General features: G+C 39.1%; 1 protein-coding gene across 1 annotated transcript in view; it reads left to right on the plus strand.

Moving 5' to 3' along the window:
- The window catches only part of CXCL12 (C-X-C motif chemokine ligand 12), a 21,023-nt gene extending 6,392 nt beyond the window's left edge, over positions 1-14,631 (plus strand). Inside the window, exons 2-4 of the mRNA XM_027847402.1 lie at positions 2,037-2,154; positions 4,921-5,007; positions 11,861-14,631. Of these exons, the coding sequence (XP_027703203.1) occupies positions 2,037-2,154; positions 4,921-5,007; positions 11,861-11,876 (221 nt within the window). The 3' untranslated portion in view covers positions 11,877-14,631. The remainder of the gene's footprint in view (positions 1-2,036; positions 2,155-4,920; positions 5,008-11,860) is intronic.
- The last annotated feature ends 10,249 nt before the right edge of the window (positions 14,632-24,880 follow it).

The following is a 24,880-nucleotide window of genomic DNA, read 5'->3' on the forward strand; positions in this document are numbered from 1 at the left end:
TATCTATCTATCTATCTATCTATATCTTATCTGTCAGTCTATCAATTTATTCCATTGATGAAAGAAAGAGTTGATAGCCTTCCCTGCTAAGAAGTAGCAAAGATGGGCTTTGAAAGGGAGTCGTTTCAGAAGGCAAGCAGACCCTGCCTCCTTGCTGACTGGGCATCCTTTGGAAAGGAAGAATTGCTCTCTGGGAAGCAATAGGGTAAAGAGAAAAAAAAAACAAAACAGAATCAGCAACTGAGTGTGAAACCAGCCTCGGGCACGCACTTACCTGTGTGACACTAAGCAACTCAGTTCACCCATAAATAAGAGTTGAACTCAATAACCTCAAATGTCCCTTCCACTTTTAAATGTATCATCATGTGATTTTATGGAAATTTACCTTCTTCCCTGGATTTCTCATTTTGCATCTGACCTGGGCAGGGGCCCTGGAAATTGCAAGGCTGGCAATAACTTTCAGGTCAGATGTATTCAGAGGGACTACCCCTTGGATACTCCTCTCATCTCAACTGAAAACAGAAATGGCCCAGACCTAAAAACAAGCTTTCGTCTTCTTGGTTATCAGTCAGGGCTTGTCTGACCTTGGAGAGTAACATGTTCTGTTTATTCCAAACCTTGGAATTGAAATAAACTATTCTCCCCAAATCAGACAATCAATCAAATTGAACAACACTAGACTTTGGAAAGAAAGGAATGAATATCCTGCACCTCCCCTCCCTCCATCCACCCTCTCCACCAGTCAAGGCTGCAGATGCTAACTGCAGCTTTGACCCTAACTCACTCATTCTGAAGATACTGAAATCGAAGTATTCTGCCCAAGCCTCTTGCAATTCTTTAAACACGCAAATATGTTTTTTGGACTTGCAAAGTAAATAATTTCAGATGCTGGTCCAACTCCTGTTGAAAGAATTCAAGAATCCAAATAGCCTGGAGTATTAAGGATCATTTGGATGAAAATCTGAAAGGAGGAGGGGAACCCGCACATTTCTAGCCCCTCCAGGGCCTTCCAGTTGTAGACACTGGGGATGAGTGGTGGATGTCACAGAAGCCCCTTGCTAATTTGCACTAATGAATGTCAATTATGGTATTCTGCAGATTGGTAAATTGGCAAATGAACATAATAAGAGAACCCAGGAGGCTGCTGAATTCTTTGGGCTTTGGCTGAAGAAAGAGTACCACATCTGGCTTTGGGCCAGAGGTCCTGGGTTTCTCAGCCTAGAGCCTAGGGCATGGTACTCAAGGTCCCTCCCTTTGGGTAGGAAGCAGCAAAGTTGTTGACTTTTACTGTGAATTCAAAGATTTGAGGATTATTCTTGTATAAACTCTTTCTTCTTTGAAATCAAAATTTCCAAGAACCTGAGTTCAAATCCCACTTTTGAGGCTTACTCTTTTTGTGGCCTTAGGGAAGTAACTTACCCTCCCTGTGCCTCAGTTTCCTCATTTGTAAAATGAAGCAGTGGGACTAAATAATGTTAAGATCCATTTCAGCTCTAGATCCAGGGTCCTAAAACTTGGAAATGCACCAGGGTGCTCTGGCTAAAGTCAGAAAGTGCCGGTTTGGAACCTGGAAGAGAGACTTATTTTCCTTGGGAAGTTCTGGAATTAATCTCTCTTGCTTTCTCCCTTCATCTCCTTTCTCATTTACCCTAAAGGCAAAATAAGTTTACTAAGGAAAACGTAGGAGAAAAGTACCCCAGAAAAGTACCCCTGATGGTAGTCTTTATTTTTTCTAATTGCTAATAGCACTGGGGGGCAGACAATTGGATGCCTCCTTATTTTAAATCTCTTCTCTCTTCTTAGGTTCCAAATTCCCACCTGCTCTTTTGTCTGCTTAAATTGCAAAGGCTGAACTTAAGACCCTCAGATATTCACCTGGGAATGAGAAGTTTGCTCCCTTTCTCCCTTTGTGCTGGTTATAAGCTGCACCTTTTTTGTCTCTGGTCCTTAACCTCTCATATCAGTTTTAGACCCTGCTTGTTTCTAATGCAGACTGAGAGCATAATGTGAAACCTTTTTCTCACTGCTCTTTCTAGGAAAACCGGTCAGTCTGAGCTACAGATGTCCCTGCAGATTCACCGAGAGCAACGTAGCCAAAGCCAACATCAAGCATCTCAAAATCCTCAACACACCCAATTGCGCTCTCCAGATCGTGTAAGTTGTCTGGGGAGTCATCTTTCACTGCGTAGCCTGGGAAGAAGTGCCAAGCACTGGTCGATAGCCTTTTGTTACTTGCAAGAGAAGTAAGACCCTGCCCTTGTCTCTGAACCTCTGCCCTTTGGGGAGGATCCCCTGAAATGCCATGTGTGATCACTAGGGTGATCATTATGTGCTCTCCCCACCCTCCAACAAATAAAAGGCCAAAAGAAAAGAAAAGTTGGCACAGTGCTTGGCACATAGAAGGTGCTTAATAGATGCTTTCTTCCTTCTTCCCATTTCCTTAGGAAGTCAAACTCCAATTCACTATGGATCTATGGACTTTACTTATAAATATTTTGGTTAGTTTAAGTTTCAAATGAATTCTGCCAATCAAAACCTAAAAAAGACTCTTTGAAAACCATGAAACATAATTGGAAGATGGTAGCTCAGTGGAAGAAACACTACCAGAATTCAGTGCTTCTCCAAATAGATCATTACAGGAAAGCTTGGTCAATGAAAACAAACAAAATCAACCAATAAACCATTTACTGATTGATTATATATCCCTAAAATATAATGCAAATAATGAACATCTTAAGTTCATAGAAGCAGATTATTTTGTTAAATCAAGGGGACATGAAGATAGCATATGACAATTAAAAGACTTTGTACTTGCCATTTCAGGAAAACAGCTTGTCTTTTCTCTCTTCCCCTCTCTTAGCTCACTTTTAAAACTAAGCTATTTCAGAAAATAAGGTGGTATAGGAAGGAAAGGAATCTGGAGCTGTAGTAAATGTGGCAACAGGCTACTGAAGAAAATCTTTGTGGCCAGAAAGACATCCTTCATCCTCAACATTTAAGTTCCTAGTATTTGTGAAAGAAAATCCAGAAATCAATTGTCTGCCATTTCCAATCCATTTTCTTTACCTTCATTCTTGCTCTTTTGCCCTTGTCAACCTTTGTTCCATTTTAATCAGTCTTCTCTTGAAAAAGGTAAGTTCTTCTAAAAACCTGAGAAGAGATTCTTTTCAAAACCTAACTTTTCCTCCCAAATCCTAAAGCATGTCATTTAAAACAATTTTCCATGAACCCAGAGACAATCCAAATACAGTTGGTCTGTTTTCTTGTGGGTTTTTTTTTTTTGTTTGTGTTTGTTAAACTAAATTCCTTCTTTGTGAAGTTCAGTTTGCAGTAGGAATCCCAAAAGAACTCTGAGTTTTGTTTTAAGGAAAAAATATTGCCCCAAAAGATAAATCCTGAAACTATCATCTAGTCAAATTCCCCACTGATGAAGAGCCATATAAAATATATTTTGTTTTTAAATACCATGTGTTTTTTCCCAAAGCCTCAGTCTTGGTGAACACTGTAACTGATATAGTTTTTGATTCTGCGGTTTACTTATTTTCTGTTGAAAACAGAGTGCAGTTTTTTTTTTTAAAGAAAAAATATAATCTGTTTTATTTTACAAGAATTTCATGAGAAATTTACTTTTTCCCCCTCTCCACATTAAATTCATCTAATTTGCCTTTCTACTTTGAACTTTAGGTTAAAAACTACCTATAGCACAGTTTGGAGGGGGGAAAAATCTTTATTTACCCAAGGTTTGGAGTGAGATCCCAAAGCTTTGGGAAAAACTCATTTCAATTTCTCTAATTCTCTGGGGGCTTTTCTCCTAGGACGTGTTGGCCTACGTAGGTTTCATTGAACTGGCCTTGTGTTATAATAAACAGGTACCTTGATAAGTAATTTGCAAAATAAAATCCTTACGGGGTCCTCTTTGTTTAAGCCAACCAGATAGGCTGAATTAGATGGCACAGATGTGGTGTAGAACTAACTGTCCTGTACTTGTGGGTTTATCATATATTTAGTCATTAAGTCCTCTTATTCTTTCCCTAGATTGGCAGTGGGATTCCTAGCCCTTTAATGCTTAGGTTGGAACGGTGCCATAAAATCCTAGAACCAATAACTTCTAGATGGAAGCTGGCATAATAGGATCATGTATTTGCAGATAGAAGAGAGTTTAGAAGTTACCTATTCCAACTCCCTCATTTTAAAGATAACAGAAACTAAGACCCAGAGACATTAGATGATTTTTTAAAATTATTTTTAATTTATGGAATAAAACAAGTTTTTTCCACAACATAATGCAATAAAAAAGATGATTGCACATGAAATTGCAAATTTGCTATGCACAAATTATTATTCCTTTCAAATATACAACAAGATTATGTAAATTATTTTTTTCCTTTTTTTCTTCCCATCCTAGAGATGACTACCATTAGACACAAATAGGTATGTGTGTGTATACACACATACATATGCATATATAAATGTATATATGTATATATATATATATAATTTTTTATACATACTTCTGTTCTTTCTCTGGATGCAGATAATGTCTTTCTTCATATGCCCTTTATAGTTAATTTAGGTATTTATGAAAGTTGCACACGTAGCAAAAGGCAGAGCTGAGATCCAAATCGAAGTCCTTTGACTCAATCTATTGCTTTTTCTGCGGTATTGTGCTGGTTGCTCCTGCATCCCAGGGATGTCACTTTATCATCCAAGAAGAGATGAGGATAGGTAAATAGGGTTTACAGAAAAAAAAAAAGTCTTCATATATTAATAGCTGTGCTTAAAAATTGACTGAAGTGCTCACTTGGAAGACATAGTGTCTCTTCAGTTTCATTATTGGTCATTTTTATCTTTCTCCTTTTAAAGTAATTTTTTAACTAACAAAAATTGCTTTTCTTTCTGGTGGTTTTGATCTTCTGGCAGGGCAAAGCTGAAGAGCAACAGCAGACAAGTATGCATTGATCCTAAATTAAAATGGATTCAAGAATACCTGGAAAAAGCTTTAAACAAGTAAGCAAGACAATCACAAAAGGACTTTCAGCTAATCCAAGCTGGGAAGTGCAAACACAGCTTACCAATGTAAAGGGTAACAATTTGGGTGGGGGAGGGGTCCTTATTCAGAAGGACTGAAGTGTTCCTATGGGATAAGGCATGAACCTATTGCAAGCTTGGGAGTTTATCAAATGTGTACACAATTAAGCAGTCCATAGTGCACCGGTACATTATTGTAACAGAGAATAATAGACAGATCTGACTCTGCTCTTGCGAGTCAGATCTCTATAACTGGGGTTTTTCTAGATTCATCATCTTTATAAAATAGCATTTCTTACCAGCCAAATGCTTTCTTTATTTTTACTTTTTTTTTAATCCATGATTACTTCAAAATCTATTATTCAACTCACTCTGAAGCTTTCCTTTCTTCTATCGTGAGCCTGGGTGCACAGTTAGCTTAATGATGGCCAAATGGGATCGATTGAAAAAAAAAAAAAGGTAGTCAAATGGAAGTTGAGAACTGAACCAAACTCCATTCCCTGCCCTCAAGAAGAGGATTGAAAAGGGGATTCTTTAATTTGCTGGCCAATCTGGAATCCCATTGATATGAAGAGGGATAGCTTGTATTACTCTGATTGGGTCATTTGGGACACCCTGCTGAATGTTATACAAGGAGATCAGTAGTGTCCCAGTGACTTAAGAGATTCATATTTTCCCTGCCTTAGATGTCCATATGACTTTACTACTAATCTGATATGCTGGAAATGAGGCTATAGTTAATGAAAGTGAAATTCAGATCCCTAGTCTCCAAGACCAAGGCTAATCTCCAGCTTCCTCAAGTAGAAACAAACACAAATGGAAATGCTCAAATTGTTCTTTGGTTCAGGGATACAAACTGCTGTGGCCTCAGCGCTAGCCATCACCCCATTAGCAGCTGTGTACCCAGTGTCTTCTTCTATCCCTCCCCCATCCCTTGTCCAAAAGCCATGCTTTAATTTTGCTTCTACTTCTCTTTTTCTGTACTGGAGATCTGATCCAAAGAGCTGTGGTAGTGGTGAAGTAGAAGCTCACCTCCATTTGACTACTGCCAACTCTCTCTAGGAACACCCCCCCCTTCCTGGTTCTCAGCTTGCCCTAGGCTTACAGTGCTTTAAAATGTTTAAAAACACCCCATGTGCTCCATTTCAGGACACTGGAGTTGGCTCATGCCTCAGGACTACCAGATCCATATCCCCATTTTCCTGGAAACAGAAAAGAATGTTGGCTAAATTGAATAGAGTTTTAAGTTCAGCAGTTTTTAGGTATTTGGTCCTGAAACTGGCTCCAAAGAAAGGCCATCTTGTCCATGCAGGGCCATACAACCTCTGAGATTTCTGAAACCAGAGCATTTACCCACTAATACCCTAGATCATTAAGCAACCACAACTTGGGGTCTATATTTCAATCAGAAATGTTGGCAGGAATGAAATTTCTGTGGATAAATGCTATTTGCAGATGATTCAGGCAGTGGCTATAGCTTTTGGCATGGCATGCTTTCGATATATTTTTTGTGCACATTTTTTTTTCAACTTTTCTTCAGAAAGCAAATGTATTTCAGAATATATTTATAGTTCATCGAACAATTCATATATTTGAATTGGAGCCATATGAATGTCAGTAGTTTAAATCTCTATATTACACCCAACTACTGACAAAATTTGTAAAATATATATTATATATATGATGTTACTGTAGCTTATCAATCTCAATCAGCCATACTATATTTTTTCACTTGTACTGAAATTGTATCAAATGTGACATTATATGCACTAGCAATAAAATGGCTAATTGTTTCATGGTACAAAAAACCTCCTGTATGTGGGAATTTGTTTATATGGAATAAAATTCATAAGTTTTTTTTTTTTTTAATAGATGGGGCTCTTGTAAATTGCTTAAATTTGCAAAGGAAACTGAACTGGTGCTCAAGTGCCTTAAAAGGCCTTCCTTTAAATGGTTTAAAGCTGCACAGACTAGTTCAATTTTTAATTTGATCACAGGAAAAAGGGCAGGATTTTTTAATGGAGTTTTTCCCCTTTCTTTCCTATAGTGAAACCCATAAGATGACATCTAGCTCACTAATTTTGCTTATCTTACCTTCTCTTCCTTAGTATCCATAACATCCCCCATGTAATATCCAGTGACTTGATGTTGACCTAATATTGAACTATCCAGGGAAGTCATTCACTGCATAAATCATTAAATACCATTAAGCTCATATCATTTTAATTTTATAGTCACTTGGGCAGTCATTCTTCTAAATCCTTCTAACAACCTAACTTGTTCTCCAGAACAGTCCCAGTCATAACCAAAAACAATTCAGGCAGCAAGTAAGCAAGACAAAGATGGACTATTTCTCATCCTCTTCTGGGCATTAGTCAAAACTTTGTTTCCTGAGTTATGAACAAAATTTAGATCAGCAACTAGAAGAGAACAACGCATGATTAAAAAAAAAAGAAAGAAAGAAAAAAGATGGGTGGTCAAATCTCTAGAATGAGGGATGAGCAGCCTATGTGCTCTCCTTGGTTTCCATGGGATGTCAAGTGAACATAGGGAAGAGTCTTACAGAAGGGACATGCCTAAGTGGATTTCAGTCTATAAATGTTGGATGAAATACCCACTTAGATAAGATTGAAGGTCATTGGGTTATTGGAGAGCTTAGTTTTATATCTAGCTCATTCATCACAATCTCCAATGTTTATATTTGTTTAATCTAAGCAATGTAAGTCCTTTGTGACTTTTGAATAAGATAATTGGAGATTTAGGGAAGCAGTAAAAAGGATAGAAATTTGTGATCTCCTCCTCTTTGGGAGGGCATCATTTTGGCATGGACTTTTGATAGTGGTCAATAAGTGCCCCAGGAATTGAAGGTTAACAAAACCTGTGCAAATTGCCAAATGTGGGGTACATCTTATTGATTACAATTTAGGGGGCTTATGGAAATTCACTTGAAATTTATTCAATGATATGGTTTATTATATGAATTCATAATGTTTTAAATGCTTTAATGCATTTTCAAAGGGGGAAAAACCTTTTCTGGGGGCCTCCAGGCCTAAGAACGTGAAAAGGGGGATGGACTGATTCATAAGGCGATGCTAAATTTGCACGGATTAAGACGAACTGTTTCATTTCAACGTTATTAATGGTTCTACTGGTTTTATCTAAGGGGGCGCAGACGAGCAAGAGTGGGGAAAAAAGAAAAGATAGGAAAAAAGAAGAGAGAGAAGAAAAGAAAGGCTGCTCAAAAAAAGAAAAACTAGTTGCCCTTTGCTGCCCTGGAGAGATGGATCCCCTTCCCCCCACAATATGCTCTTCTATTTATCCTCGGCGTTTTGTAAGCTTGCTCTAACCTCCCACACAAGGCTGCCTCTGGTAAAGAAAGAAACAGCCCGACTGGCACTTACGGCTGACCTTGTATCTGCCTTCCAGTGACTGAGCAACTTTTCGAGCTCTGATGGTATGTGTGCTCTGTTTGAGGCCTTTCTTGGCCCAGTTAACTTATGAAGAAGGTAGTTGTCTTTCAGAAATGGGGGTCATGATCTGTAAGACCCAGCCAGCTTTCCCCGAGACTCTTTCCTCCCCCTAAAATTGACTGAGGGCTCTATGTTAAACTTGCATCTCCGAAGCTCTTTATCCAGGGCCTTCTAACAGGGTCTGCAATCTCCCACTCCGAAAATGACCCAGTTAAGGAGGCCAAGCAAGCACCCATACAAGTTCACTTTGCATGCCAGCTGACCTGGGGGAGGGTGGAGCTACAGAGCCCCAGCTCTCCCATACAGAAAGGTGACATGCTTGGAACAGCAGAGCAACAGCAATGAGGAAAAACCCAAACCGAAACCAAAATGAGGCTAGGTATTAAGAAAAGGTGTTCTCCTTTTCTTCAGCTAAGTTTTTTTTAAGGGAGGACACCAAGCACTGGGCAAAAGCAGCTGTGCCCTAGTGCTTGGGGCAGGACTCCCTCCATCTTGGTTGCAGTTAATAATGGTGCTCTGTCCTCCAGTTCCTGGTTTCCAATTGCACTGATGACACACCATTAATTGATAGCTATTTTTTCAACCATTGTGCCTGACGATCTTCGTCCATGTCCAAGCCTCCCAGCCTGGAGCTCAGCCTTTCCTGTGTTACCTCAGAGCTTGGGTTGGAGATGGTGATGCTTTATGTTAGAGGTTCTCGCCTCTTGTCGAGAAACAGGAACCTCAGAGGGATACCTCTGTTCAAAGTGTCCTGGGGACAATCCACCTATTGATCAGCTGACTACTGGGACTGTGAGTTCTCTGGGTAATCTGTTGTGTATGCTGCCTTTCAAATATCATCTCTGTAATTGAAAGAGGGGCATTGGGAGCTACTTCTCTGCTGTGGGTAAGACCCACAATCTGGGTCAAGAAACCCCATTGTGATATTCACATATTCCCTTTGTGAGGGTTCCTTGGCATGGTAGGTAGGCCCTTTGCCCTGGTCTCCACTCTCTTTGAGAACTGAGTGAGGATGTTTCTGACTCTAAAATAGAATCCAATGGATTGATGGCCCAAGTGATCCAGCCTTCTATTTAGATGAAATAAATGCCCAGAGGAGAGCATGGGAATGTCCATTGCCTTATAACAGACCTCCTTGTATCTTGGAGATTTTAGAATGAAGGAGTGACTTTTTGATTCTTTTCCTTCATCTTCTCCCCTTCCCCCTCAGTTTATTATTTTAATAAATTCCAGAAAGACAGATGGATAGAGTTGGGGGATACAGGATGGAAAGAGGAAGGAAAGATGAGACGAAATAACACCCTGACATAAAGGAGTGCCAAATTCATGATGATCAAAGTGGCGTTAAGCTCCTCTCAGCCCTTTGAATGCCTCTGTTGTATTTTTCAGCAAATTTAAATTGTTCATTTTCCTCATTGGAAAAAAGTGTCTGGAGAACCCAGCTAAAATGCCACAAAAGAACATTTGTTTCTCAGTTGCTCACCACTTGATCTGAGATAACAGCCAGACTACCGCTGCACAGTTGATGGGAGGGAAGCCCTGATGATAGCAGTTTAATAAACTTTTGGGTGTCCAGGAATATCTTCCTTGGAAAGAGATATATTGTTGGAGATTGGACTGCAAGGAGCTGGGTTTATGGTCCTCATTCCCCTCCCAAGCTCCAAAGACACCTGGCTATTTGCTGACACAACCAGTGGTGAAATACTGGGCAGAATGGTCACATTCCTTGGAGAACCAATGGGAACTCTGCTCAGGGAAAGAGGTGGTTGAGATGGCCACATGATATGCTGGAAGCCCCTGTTTCATAATCAAACCTTTGCTCATGACAAAATGGTTTTCATTAATCCATCCAAGTGCAGAAACAATGCTTAGCTGCTTGAGTATAAAGGATGAGGTTGGCTCAGGCCCCAGAGCATGATGGAAAACAATTTAGCTTCTTGGAACCAACAGATTGGGGATGAAACTTGTTAACCAAGCTTACTGTGTGATGATGAAAAATTCCACTTTCCATATTGCAATGGGGAAAACAGCTCCTTGGTTCTGCCACTGTGGAGTCTTGTGTGAATTTCTGACTTCAGCATTCCTTCTCCCTTTGCCTTTCTAAGAGGGTGCCAGCTGGGTTCCATGGGTACGCTTGGGAAACACACCAAGGTCAAAGGAGGAGGTGAAATAGTTTAGATCTTGATTGGCATGCTCTTTTGCCTCCTTCCTGATTGCTACCCATCTCTACAGCACTTTATCTTTCTAAGTGGCTTTTGTAAAAATATTCATCAGCAGGATTGATCCTAATTTACTTGAGGCAATGGAAAAGTAACTGGCCCAAACTGGAACAGGAAAGAGGAAATATTTTCACTGCCTTTTTGAATTTTGAATCTTTAGCATAATCTACTGAACTCTTCCTCAAGAACTGTGTTCCCTTTAAATCTAACCTAAGACAATATGATACAGAATAATGGCATTACATGTGTTAAGGATCATATTATAAATTAAGGAGGTTTTCTGAGAGTCCTTTTCTGGGGAAATTTATTCTTGCCTTACCTGTATCTTCATTGTCCTCTTAGATGAAAATGACATAGATATGGCAGCTAGAAGGAAGTAGCTGCTTAGCAGGATAGAGTTTCATTTAAATGCAGGATTGCTGGCTTCTAGGTAGCCTGGTTGGGTAGCAGATAAAGGTCATGGTCTTTGCATAGCCATACAGCCTGTTCATGTGGTATGTTACGGTGATCTTGGATTCAAGTTAAACAAATCCATGTCCTTGGGAGACCCAAAGGGTGAGACATGTGTCAATCAGCATGTATGCTCTGAAGTCCATGAACAGCTTTCTCATCACCTGGCCAGTTCTACCCCTTCTGGGAACCTGTTTGTGTAAGTATGAATTCCCGTGCATCCTGCTCGTGATCTCAGGTCAATAAATGCGTTTGTCCTTCATTCATACTGCACTGATTCTTTAAAATGAGGTTATTGCCAAAGGCCAATTTCTGTTTTACTCTGTTTGACCAAAACTTGTCCTGTTTCCTTGTCAATTTGTCCATGTCTTTAGTCTTTGCTGTATATTCCATCTCCCTCTTCACCTCTTTAATACTGCCCATTTTACTAACTCTGAACTGCCTTCACTACCCGGTCACAGTGATGCGGGACCCTTTGTTTCCAGGGTCTTTTTCCAAAAGGAAGAGCATCACATGAGATTTTGAAGTAATTCTTGAAACTCCAACTTCAAGGGCATTCCAAGCAGGCATTGGTGTTTGAACCTTGATTGAACTTTGAGACACGACCACCTGTCTTTGAATAGAGTCCAATGATGACTAAGCCTTTAGTCGGATTTTGCCTTAATGGTATTTCACTCTGTTCTTCATTAACAGGAGGTTCAAGATGTAAAAGGCACGCATTGTAAGACTGAAGCCTGAAGGATTTCTTACTGTAGGACCAGAAAGCAGATAACAAGTATTAGGGAAGGAATGCTCATGGCTGTCACCAGGCAGCTCTAGGGATGGCTAATGCATTTCAAAGGCTCTGTTTTGCACAAATCCTGGCTTGCTTTCACTGTATTATTATGTAGCAAGATATATGGTGTTTATTTTTTATTAAGTTTGTTCTATTGAATGTCACTGGTGACAGATATGAACTCATTAGACTAAGTTCTTTATTTTTACTTATGTTATCATTTTTCCTGTGTGAGCCCTAGTTTATCTTGCACTCAGTGTTTGGGGCACACCAAGAGTTACTGGGTTTTACGTATAAATATATGGCAGGACATGAGCTGCAATATGTACCAAGATCTTTAGCTGAAGAGTATGACTTATTGACATGAAGGATATGGCCATTTTAGGGATATGGGCCCAGAATTACAGCTACCAATGTTGGCCCAGTATTAGGTGGGTGGCCTGATTTTTTTTTTAAACCAGAATGTTGCTCTTGAGTTAATTCCCTCTCTTCATGTAAGAACAGAGAGCATCTTTTCAGGTCAAGAGGAAGTCATCCGGGAGGATGATAGATGCTCACAAGGTTGGCCCATTACTGGCCATTGTCAAAAATGTGAGGGCAGAGCAGGGCTACACCATCCATGTTGTCACCTGCATCCCATCATTTTCTCCTCATTTTCATTTTTTTTCTCCATCCATCACCACGTGTATCTAAGACTGTCTTTGTCCATGGCACAGGAAAAAAAAATCTCTCAAGACTAAACTTTTAATTTAAACCAAGCGTTGAAAAAAAAGTGGAAATCTGTTATGTCCCAAAGGTATACTGCCAATGGTGTGTGTTCCATATGTGTCTTGTATGGAATATTGTCAAAATGTCAAATGCTGTGTTTTTGTGTAGAATTGATGTCAAACAGTATGCCCAATGTGAAATGCTGTATGTTCTGTTGGAATGCAAAAACTGGGATAGAGCATGTATACCCTGATGTCTCTTGACCCTACTGCCAATTTGTCAATGTGTGTGTGTATGTATGTCCCTTTGTTTTGGGGTTCTTTTAATTGCCTCGATGATCAGGGGATAAACAATGTTCCCTTCCCTCAGCAGAGCACAGGGTGATCAGGGTGGTCACTGAGTTAGCCTTTCAGGGCACTCACTCTGTTGCAGGCTGGGCACCTTGTCATGGGGACCAAACATTTTGGAAATTATCGGGGGAGCTTTACTCTGCTGTAGTGAGGACTAGGAAACTTAGAAATCAGAATGTCCTGGAAAGACTCCTCCTCCTGTATTGTGAATAGCAGACATTTAAAAAAAATTAAGGCACTGCAACATGAAAATTTCTCCTAAATAACAATTTGACTTGGTTCTACATCTGTACTAATCTGGAAATCATACCCCTTCTCTGTGCTTACAAAGGGGACCTGACCCACTCATTTTTCGGCATCGTCCCCTCTCTAATTCTTTTTGGAAAGGAGTTATTTGGCATTGTCTTGAAATAGATCAGGCAGGGGGCATCCACCATCTGTACTTTCAGTTTGATCCCATGTGGCCTCAGCCTGTTCCTACCCTGTCTTTTAGGGACCTTTTTAGTTCCTGAGAATTATGGGTCTTTTTTTTTCCCTTGAGCTGAGTGACCAAAAATGTCACATTTATTAATTCAACAAAGTGCCTACTACATGCTAGGCCCACTGCTATTTCTCTTGCCTCAGTTTAAATCCTCTCTTAATCTATGAAATCAACAAGAAAATATGAAGACCAGCTGACAGGCCAAGACAAGAAATAGGCAACACATAAATTATGTGTACGCATAGTGAAAGGAAAATTGGATTTAAAAATTTTTTGGATTTAATAATCTAAGGGATTATCAATAGCATCTGTTAAAAATTTTAACAATTCTATGTTGAACCAGGACATGATTCCTTTAAATTGGATCTGATCAGTGGAAGAAGTTGAATCTGTCAGCTGAAATAATGTCTTTATTCTAATTTAGACATCTAGAATCACTTCCCAATATCCTTTGTTGTTTTAAAAAAGCTGGAGACCACAATGAATTTCAAGACTTGTCTAAATGGGTCCTTGACTTGAGATTAACTTGTCTTATCCCTAATTTACTTTCTGAATCACTTATAAAGCAAAATTTTGGTGGAAACATGTTGAGTTTTTTTTGTTTTTACAAAGGATCAGAGGTTCTAAAAGATTTAGGTCTTCCATCCTGGCTTCTTAGACATTTGGAATCATGACTCAATAGTCCTGATAGTTTCCAAAATCTCTAGGTCATATAAATGAGAAGAAAGCTACATTTCTGTTTTGGGTTTTTTTAAAATTTCAGTTAATTACAGTTTTCTAGGAGATTTTTCACAGCTTTGTCACCTAGAGGATGGAAGAAGAGACAGGAAGAAAAATGCTATTGTGTAAGAAACAAATCTCCCCACCCCCAAGCTGACCAAGGTAGGCATTCATTGAAACAGCCCATTTGCAAATGAATATTCACTAAGTGCTCCTTGATTTTAGAGATATGTGTTTTGTAGGCCTTGAAGCCACTCAATCCCATGGAATAACAAAAGGGCATTTGTCTTGATACGGAATCTTTTCTGTTGAAGTCCCAGCTCCCCACTCACATCCTTTGCATCAGAAAAGTTGAATGAGGAAAGTAAGGATGTAACCCAGTTTCTTTCTGTTGAAAAAAAAAAAGGTAATTGGGTTCCAGTATCTTGTACTGTTGTCTGTGTCACAACCCATTGTTGTTTGGGTACCCCAACTTCAGGTGGACCAGTTGAGAGGTATCGCTACCTGGATGCTGAGACCGAGTAGAAGAAGGTTCAGCTGTGAAGCTTCACCAAAGATGATTTTAGAGAAAGGAATCATTTTTGGGTAGGGGCCTGCATAGCTACTAACAGCATCTGTAAGCAGGAGAGGATGAAAAGCATGTAGACAGAATAAGAAGCGTATTGTCAGTAAATGTCACCCTTATCTATTGTGGAAAACCACGCACACTCTCCAGCAGGGAGGGAATGTGAGCCAGGAGAGTGAATCATATCTGGAATTGTGACCTTGGACAGCAGTATGTTTTCACAGCTTCAATTTCAAATTCAGGACGTTGAATTAATTTTTCTTTTTTAAATTGTGATGATCTTGTAGTAGGAGATGGTGACATTTGAATCTGAGGGTATACCTAGAGGTGGAACTAAATAATTCCCTGGGTGTTTTGTGTGTCTCTACACCCCTACATTGCCACTCTTCAAATCTCCTTAATGTAATTTGATTTCTCTAACCAACAAAAAGTCAGTATCTTCACTTCTTTGGGAGCATTGGACCTTGCTCCCTTTGAAATCCTTCACTGACACATGTTGGACAGGGAAAACACATCTGAGAAATGCCTCTTACCAAAATGATATCTTTATTTATTTTTCTGGTTAGAAATTTCTGTGTTCTAGACATGATCAACCCACAGGCACTATCAAGGGCCCAGAAGGAACCATTTGCCCTGGAAATAATTTTCATAAAAGCTCAGTCCCCGATCAGTGATAACAATATTGTTGTGTTGTTGTTGTAATTGTTGTTAAAATGTGATAAATACTGTATTTTGTATTTTTTAAAAAAGCAAATCTCCCATATAATGTGAAAAAAAAAAGTTCCTCTAGAAGGCAGCTGGAGTGTATACATCATGCTTCTTTTTTAAAAAAGTAACTCCTTTTGAGAAAGAAAAACATGTTTTTCATCACATTCATGTCTTTTATGGATGTATATGCACTTATCATTTTCCTAATAAAGATCTGTATTCAAACATAATGTTCATTGGTCTGAAGTTGGTATTCATTGAACTTGATTTTTTTTGCCCCAGATTTCCTTTCATTTGTCCCACCTAAGTCCAACACATATTAAATGATGACAGAAGTTATGTATAACTGGAGCTGGTGTTTGGGGGTGGGAACAACCTGGTTAATTAATTATAAATGTAGATATACTTACATACATACATACATGCATACTAGAACATCTATTGCATTATAACTCTCATCATATCAAATGATTCTCAATAGGAATAAGGGTGCTTACCTTGGTTTGAGTTGAGTCCATTCTAAAAGATTATCTCGGTCTTCTATAACCAGATTAGTCTACCATGTTCCAGACATTGTACTATGTAGCTATTCTCTCTCATTTAGGGCAACCTAAGGGAAACATAAGTTAGAAGGAATAATGTGACTTCTCACTGGAGGTCAAGTTAGGGACGACATGAATACTCAATGAGGAAGTCATGGACAGGATGCCTGTTTAGTTAGGGTATACAATGTACGACTTCTCGGACCCTTTCTGACTTGGGGTTTCTCTAATGTCAGTCTTTAAATACTTGAAAGGTTCTCAAGAAGATTATTTGGCCCCAGAGGACACAAGAAGAACCAGTGGGTAAAAATTAAAGGGAGACAGATTACAGGTCAACATGAGGGAAACTTTCTAATAATTATTGTTACTCTAAAATGGAATAGACTCCCCTAGGAGATAATGAGTGCCCTATCATTAGAGATCTTCAAGTGGAGACTAGATGGTCATTTAGGGGGACATGCTGAGAATAGTGATCATTGGATGTCACCAAGTGGAAGCTGGATGACTAGGGATGCTGTACAAAGGATTTATGCTTTGGATATGTTGTTCAGTCATTTTTCAGTCATGTCTGGCTCTTTGTGACCCCATTCGGGGTTTTCTTGACCAGGATAGTAGAGTGGTTTGCAATTTCCTTCTCCAGCTCATTTTACAGATGAGGAAACTGAGGAGAACAGGGTTAAATGACTAGCCCAGGGTCACATAGCTCGTAAGTGTCTAAATATTTTTGGAGGTTTCTTCCAATGCAGTAATTCCACAATAACTTAGGTGAGGGTTTCTCAAACTTTGTCCCTTGAAACCCTGGTATTCTGTATCAGTGATATCAGATTTAAACAGAAATGGGGAGGCAACAGTTCTTTCATAATTGTCCCAGTGAGCCACAAACTCTTGACTTCATTTGAAAATGTAATATTATCTGTGTTTTGTTATATTTCTATTTTTTTTTGTTAAATATTTTCCAATTACATTTTAATCTGGTTTGGGCCACACTTTGGAGTGTTGCAGGTCACATGTGGCCCAGGGGCTATTTGACACAATCTGTTTTATATTATGTGAAAAGAGGTTTCATGAGAAATATGTGATGCTGGTGATATTTTCCTCTTTTAATTTGTAATCAATCACTAACCATTTTATCAAAAGGATTGTTTATTTACTTCCTTCAGTCTTCTATAATTTGTAGTTTGTAAAATATAAAACATCATCCCAAACTTTTTAAAGATCAATTAAAAAAAGACCTACTTTTGATCATATCTGGCAATTTTTGTAAAAATTAGTTTAATTTCTTCTATTCAGATTCAAAATTTTCCATTTGTTTTTATCCATATCACTACATCCAAATATGCGAAGTCCCAAAAACTATGCTAAGGAGTTTGTGTATTCATTATCCTGTATCCTATATCTGTTCTGCCTGGTTTCCTCTCCAATGGAACAAGATGCCCCTCCCAGGTTAAACTTATCACCTTTTATCTTATCACTATGTTGCTAACTCAAGCCTTGAGTGATATCTCATCCCTTAGTTTCCTCTCCCCTGTGATTGGAAGGTTAGAGAGTAGAGTACCAAACTCCACCCAATGCCTTCCTTTATAGAGGGCAAGAACTGGCATATTTACTGTCCTGCCTGGTTTCATCTCCATGGAACAAGATGCCTATTGGTCTCCCCCCTGCCTCTGGCTTCCTTTTTCGAGTTGTGTCTCCTCATTAGAATGTAAGCTCTTTAACGGAAGGGACAATCTTTCTTTTTATTAATTGTATCCCTAGTACTTATTACAGTGCCTGGCACATAGTAGGTGTTTAATAAATATTCATTGGATTGGACATTCAATTAAAATCTAGATCCATATGTCAGAGTCATCTGTATAGAAAGAAAAAGGTAGTTATTGAAGCCTTGGAAGCAGTTGAAAGCATCTAGAAAGAGACTGTAACTAGAAAAGATGAGTTCTTAGCCCAGAATTTTGGAGTATATCCACAGGTAAACTGTGGGAAAGACATTTAAAAAAATAGCAAGAGGCAGAAGAGGAGCAATCAGAGAAAGGCAAGAGAATCATGAGAAGTTCTCATGCCACAGAAGCCAAGGCAGAAGTGGGTAACAAAAAGGAGGGGGTGATCAGAGGTCAAATACTGCAGAGAAGCCATAGAAGATGAAGATGCAAAAATACTCAATTGGAAATAGTGATGAATAGGTCATTCATGACTTTGAGGAGAGCTGATTCGTTTGAAGACTTGGGAGCAGAAAATAGTTTTTACAAAAGGGTGAGTGGGTGGTGATCACATGTAGAGGCAATAAGTATAGATAACTCTTTCTAGCAGTTTGACTTGAAGAACTAACTGGGGAAAGACAAGCAGAATAAAGGAGTCCTGAAATATTTGAAGTCTAAGGAGAAGGAGGCTGGAGAGAAGAAGAGATTGAAGATGCCTGCCCATAGTCAATGAAGAACCCTGGGAGATTTTTGAATGTTGGGTTTGAATGAATGGAATGTTGGCCGTGCAAAGTAGAAATTGTAGGAGGCAGACCCCAGTGACAGAAAAGGGTAAAGTAATCTCAGTGAGACTTAAAAAAAATAATTGGATGTTGTGGTGCTTGGTTTTGTTTTGTTTGGGTCCATATTCAAGATATCTGAATATGGTTTGAGTGAGGCTCATGATTCCAAAGCGCAGAACTGGGAGGCAGAACAAGACAGCTCAGGACAGGAGTCAGCAGAATGAAAGGAAATAAGCCTGTGTTATTGAGGGGAAATAATCATAAGAAGGACAGTTGGGGACAATGGGAACAAGTCAGGTCCACTAATGTGGAGGAATTGGGTGTCTAAGCTGGTAAATTCCAATGGTTTTGTGTGTGTGCATATGTGTATATACATGTATATATGAATATATATAAATATATACACACATATATGTGTGTATGTGCACACATGTATGTATGTATGTATATATATGTTGTATTATGCATGTGTATTTATACATATTGTATATGCACTGGGATTTATTGGTATGCACACATTTATATACATATATGTCTGTATATAGGTATATGCACTATATGTATACATACACATGAAGTTATATATAATTAAATCTATACAGATACATACATATTCACACATATGCATATGTGTTCAAATGCATATAAAATTAAATCAGTACATATACATTGAGCAGCTAGGTGGTGCAGTGGATAGAGTGCTCATCTTCCTAAGTTCAAATCTGGCCTCAGACTCTTACTATCTGTGTGACCCTAGACAAGTCACTTAATTTTGCTTGTTTCAATTCCCTCAAATGTAAAATGGGCTAGAGAAAGAAACTGCAAACCACTCCACTATCTTTGCCAAGAAAATCCAAATGGGGTCATGAAGGCATGACAGAAAATGACTAAATAGCAAAAACATATATGTGTGTATATGTATGTATGCACATGCATACATATATCCATGCATGTACATACATAACATATATTTGTGTATATACATACATCTGCATACATACATAAACATATATGTATGCATATATATGTATGTATATACATATAATAGACAGTTCCAATGTGAGTCTAGAAGGAGGAAGTAGGGGTGGGAAGGAAGGAAGCAGAAGCTTGAACCTGGTATGCAGGTCAAGGTTGGGGAATTTGTGCTGATTTATGCTGGTAGGAAGAATTGGGGAATATTTGGGGAATTTGTGGCTAGTAGATATTCCAACTCCTAAAAACGGGAAGAGGGGCTTTTGGCCTTGATGGCAGGCCTTATTTGGCAGGGTAACTCAAGGGATTCAAGCTTTCCCAGGGCTTCTTCATTTAGCAGGGCAGAGAGACTACTGAGATCCTTACAGGGAGAGCCTAACAACTGGGATAAGGAAGATAGCACTTGAACCTTCAAAGGATCTAGGGGTCCCTGGGTGGGGATGAAGAACCTCCCCAAAATCAGGAACTCTTGCTCAAAGGCACCAAAGCAGGAGATAGGATATCTTGTCCAAAGAAAAGCAGGGAGGTCAGCTCGATTGGAGCACTGAGTGCATGAGGGGTAGTAATTTGCAACTGGCCTGATTATGAACAACTAGAGAAGTAGGAGATTCCTCCATGAAAAATAGTAACCGTGTTTCCCAGCTTCTTTTCATCTGATCCATAAATTGAAATCTCTATCTTCCTCCAACTCATCATTAAAAAAATACTGGAGAGAACTCAAAAAGTTCAGAAAATCCTCTGGCATCCCTCATTTTACAGATCTAGAAACTGAGGCCCTAAGAAGTGAAATGACTTGCCCAAGGTGACCCAGGAAGTAATTGGCAGAGCTGGGATGGGAGCTTGGTACCCAGGTCTCAAAGTTCACCACTCATCCCATTGTACCATGCTGCTTCTATCACCTCACATGGACTGAACGAGGTGGACCATCAGTCAGTCAATAAGCATTTAAGCGCCTACTACATTCCAGGCACCGTCCTAAGCACTGGGGATACAATGAAAAGCAAAAGACTGTCTTTGCCTTTGAGAAGCTCATAATCTAATCAACCAAGCAATACAGCTATCTGCCTTATTGCACTCAGAAATAGCTACTCTAGATCAGGCCTGTACTATATATAGCCTGCCGAAGGATTTTGGGCAGCCAGTGAAAAATATAGGGCTGCCACTGTGCACTCTCCTCTTTGTCATGGGACCCTTGGCGACCAACCATCATCAGTCTGTCTCTAGTCTAATCTATCTGCAGCCTGAAGTTTAGCCTATTTTAATTTTGTCCTCTACTTACTGCCAAGTTGTGCAGGTCTGCTCTAGATGTTAGAAATCTGTTGGTCCCTACAGAACAGGGCAGCACTTTGAAGGAAATAAATGAATCTCCATGTTTACCATGAATTACCTTAGTTTAAAACACTTGCACATGGACTATGTTTGAAATGTATTTTTAAATCATTTACACTAAATCCTATTCTCCCTGCCTGCTGAAGAGTGATAGGTAACCATTAAGATCCATTAGGGGTCGAAGGTATATGCTACATATAAGAGTATATCTATAAATGTATGCACAGCCTACATTTCCCTGAATATTTAGATAAATGGACACCAAAAATATTTTTTCAGGTTCATTCATCTATTTTATTTTTATTTCAGGGGCTAACAGATATGCATGATCTTTTTAGCCACCTGTTTTTCCCTCTTAGATAAAGACTCACCCACCACCACTGACTTGTCCAGCACTCAGTATAATGAGGTGTTTAAAGTGGTCTCCTTTGAACTCACTCACATCCCCATTAGATATCTATTGCAAAAGAGAAAGCAAAGAGATGACACTTTCCTCCCAATTAAAAGAGGAGCTGGGAAAGAAGAAGAATTGTCTCACGCTTAGATAAGCTGTATGTAAAGGGTGATTCCATTCCTCAGGTGGACTATATGTTCACGGGCTTTATGACTCACGATTTAATACTAGGTGGGCTGATGCTCGTACTCTGAATTCCTGGGCAATTCTTTAGCTTTTAAGAACTTTATACACATGTGGCAATCAATTTTGCTTTTCCAGAAAACAGCATAACTAAATAGAAGAGGAGGAATTCCAATAAATGAAAAATTTCCCACCTTAGGCACATGTGGCTTTACACCACAGCTTCCCTTACCTCATCCTTTCCAAGGCCAGGTAAAGGTGAATGTTTAATGTCATAGGCTCATTTCCATTTGGGAAGAATCTTAGAGGCAGGGATGTGCTGATAAATGTTTAACAATGAGCTCTCTAGGCCAAAAAGTATATATATATGACCTAGACACACTTTTAAGTTTAATCATTACCAACATTTTTGACCACTTTTTTAAGCCCAGAAAATCATCAGAATAATCAGTCAATCCCTGATCTGTAGCATTTCTCAATTTCTGAAGTGTAAATGCTCACACTGAAAATTTAACTTTTGCTTCTCATAAGCTAACGTAAGCTGGCTCCAAGATACAATTGCTTAGAAATTACCTAGGCCAGTCCTTCACTTATAATGGGAATATCTTCAAGACCAAGCTATCTGGGACCTCAGAACAAGGTGGGGAAGATAACCAAGTCACAATCAAGGTAGATTTTCAATGAGCTACTATACCACAGGGAATACAATTACTTGGCTAACAGTAGCATTAGCCTTTGTAGTAGGTGTGTAATAAAGAGCAGTTGTAGTATAGGGAATACAAAGAAAAGCTAATATGTAGCTACTGCCTTTCTTGGTCAAATGAATAACTGAATCTATTGTGTTTGGGGGTCATCTTATTAAAGAGATAGTATGAGAAAACATGAAAATTATAAAACCAAATATTTAGTGGATGGTTTGTAAGACCTTATGAAAGTAATGTTCACTCACCAGGCACATCATGGGTTCACTAAGAAGACGTCATACCAGATTAAATTCATTTTCCTTTTTAAATAAATCAATCAACCAAAAAGCATTTAGTAAGCCTCTATTACATGCCAGTATCTGTACTGGTGATACAAAGATTGAAGATGAAATAGTCCCTGTCTTCATTGGACACACCTTCTATCGGAGAAGAAAATATGTACACTTAATGAGTATATATGAAATAAATCCAAAATAAAGATGATATAACTTTGTGAGGGAAGGTACCAGCTCCTGGATGATCATATACATGAATACAAGAAATATGGTATATGTATTTGGATATATGAAATACATTCAAAATAAATACAACATAACTTACTGAGGGATGGTACTAAGTGACTGGGGAATCACTACTTTGCTAGACTAAGAAATGTCCTGGGCATAATAATTTGGCATTGAGATGACACATTTAACAGAATATTGGGAGACAAGATGGGAAGATCTGGACTGAATGCAACTCCAGTTAGGTACCATAACTGATATTCAGATATACAGTCCATTGCTAGATCTGTCCTAGAGACCTTTCCGACATTGGAAGACCCAGCAATTAAATTCAATTCAGCAAACATTTACTAACCACTTACTATTTGCAAGGTGCTACGCTAAGTAGTAGAGATACAAAAATAAAACAGTCAAGGAGTTTACAGACTCCTGGAAGGAGGGAATGCGTACATAGGTAAGGAAGTACAAAGTAATTTAGGAGAGGGAGAACAGTGGAGAGAATCAGGAAATAGCCTTGTGTGGTAGCAAGTGGCACCTGAAAGAAGCTAGGTGTTCTAGGAGATGGGGATAAGAAAGAAGGACATTCCAGGATTGGGAGACTCCCTGTGCAAAACCACAGAGGAGGAAGATGAGATGTCAAATGGAGTGAATAAGTAATAGTTTTATTTGGCTGCAATAAAGAATAGGAAGGGGATTAATAAACATCATACTGGAAAGGTCATCCAGAGACAGATCATGGAGGCCTTTAAATATCAGGTTGAAAGGATTCTATCTTCTATCTTAGTGATAATATGGAATACCAAGGGATTTTTTCAATATGGGGGAGACATGGTCAGATATATGTTTTAAGATTATCTCTTTGGCAGCTGTGTGGAGAATGCATTGGAGTGAGGGAGAGCCTTGATGTAGAAAAGCAATTAGAAAACTATTGCAATGGTCCAGGTGAGAGTGGATAAGGACATGAATTCAGGTTGTGATTGTGTGAGTAGAGAATAGGAGTAGATATGATCATGTGGAATCAACACATCTTGGTAACTGGTTCAATGTGGAAGAAGAGGGTGAAAGAGAAGAAAAAGTCAAGGATGATAACACAGTAGACAAAGTGCTGGACTTGGAGTTAGGAAGACCTGACTTCAAATCATGCTTTAGATACAAGCTATGTGACCTTGAACAAGTCACTTAACCTTTCTGTACCTCAGTTTCTTCATTTGTAAAATGTGGGGAGTTGGGACTCAATGGCTTCTAAGGTTTCTTCTCTCTCTAAATTTGTGATCCTATGATTCTGGGGTTGTGAACCTCAGTAACTAGATGGATGGTGGTGACTTCCAAACAGGAATTACAATGTTTATAGTGGGGGAAGAATATGATGAATTCCATTTGAGGCATTTTGATTTTGAGATGCCTATCTGACATCCAGGTGGAGATACGCAAAAGGAAATTGGTATTGTGGGATTAGAGATCAAGAGGGCTGCATGTATAGATCTGTAGTCCTCTGCATAAAGGTGATAATTGAACCCAGAGCCTGTGGACCCCTAGCATAGGCTTCAAGGATGCAGAGTCATTTTATGACATAATGAGCTAATAGAGTAGAATATTAGGGGCAGACTGTGATCTTGGGATGAATTAATAGGAGAAGGAAGGTGATAGTCCCATTGTGTTCTGTCCTGGTTAGACCACATCTGGAATATTGCCTTGTGTTCAGTTCTGAGGCCCACCTTTTAGGAAGGACATTGAGAAGCTGGAATATATCCAAAGGAAGGAAATGTCTCTGTTCTTTAATTCATTTAGGTTTCTCATATCAAAAGTATTGGACTGTCTAGCTTTCTAATCACAAAAGCATTAGCTAAGAGTTCAAAAAGCTATGGAAGTGAAACAAGGATACTCCCAATGTGGTTTTGAAAAGCTGTAGGCCTATCAGCTAGAGTAGAAAATCACAAAATGTCTTACTTAATGTTGAAAAAAATCACAGACCTCTTGTGTGGTGTTAAAAAGTCATAGACCTCTAGCATGGCAGTGGTAAGTCATATTTAGATCTCTTCCATGGCAATGGAAAGGTAGAGCAGTAAAACAAGTGTACCAGTCCTGTGGCTTTATAAGATGAGTGCCTTCATATCAGGACTGATGGTTTTGTGGATGGTTCTTCAGGTGAGATACCTCAATAATACCTCTAGACTCCAGTCTGTCTGTTTCTGGAGGTGCACACAAGTGCAAATGAGTCAAGTTTGAAGACCAAGTGTAACACAGGCCAATGGCCTCTGATGTCTCTCAGCTGGTATGTAGCCAAGCTGCCAAGGTCTTCCTCG

This window comes from Vombatus ursinus, unplaced genomic scaffold (genome assembly GCF_900497805.2).
Source record: "Vombatus ursinus unplaced genomic scaffold, bare-nosed wombat genome assembly UNPS02015404.1, whole genome shotgun sequence".
Lineage (NCBI taxonomy): Eukaryota > Metazoa > Chordata > Mammalia > Diprotodontia > Vombatidae > Vombatus > Vombatus ursinus.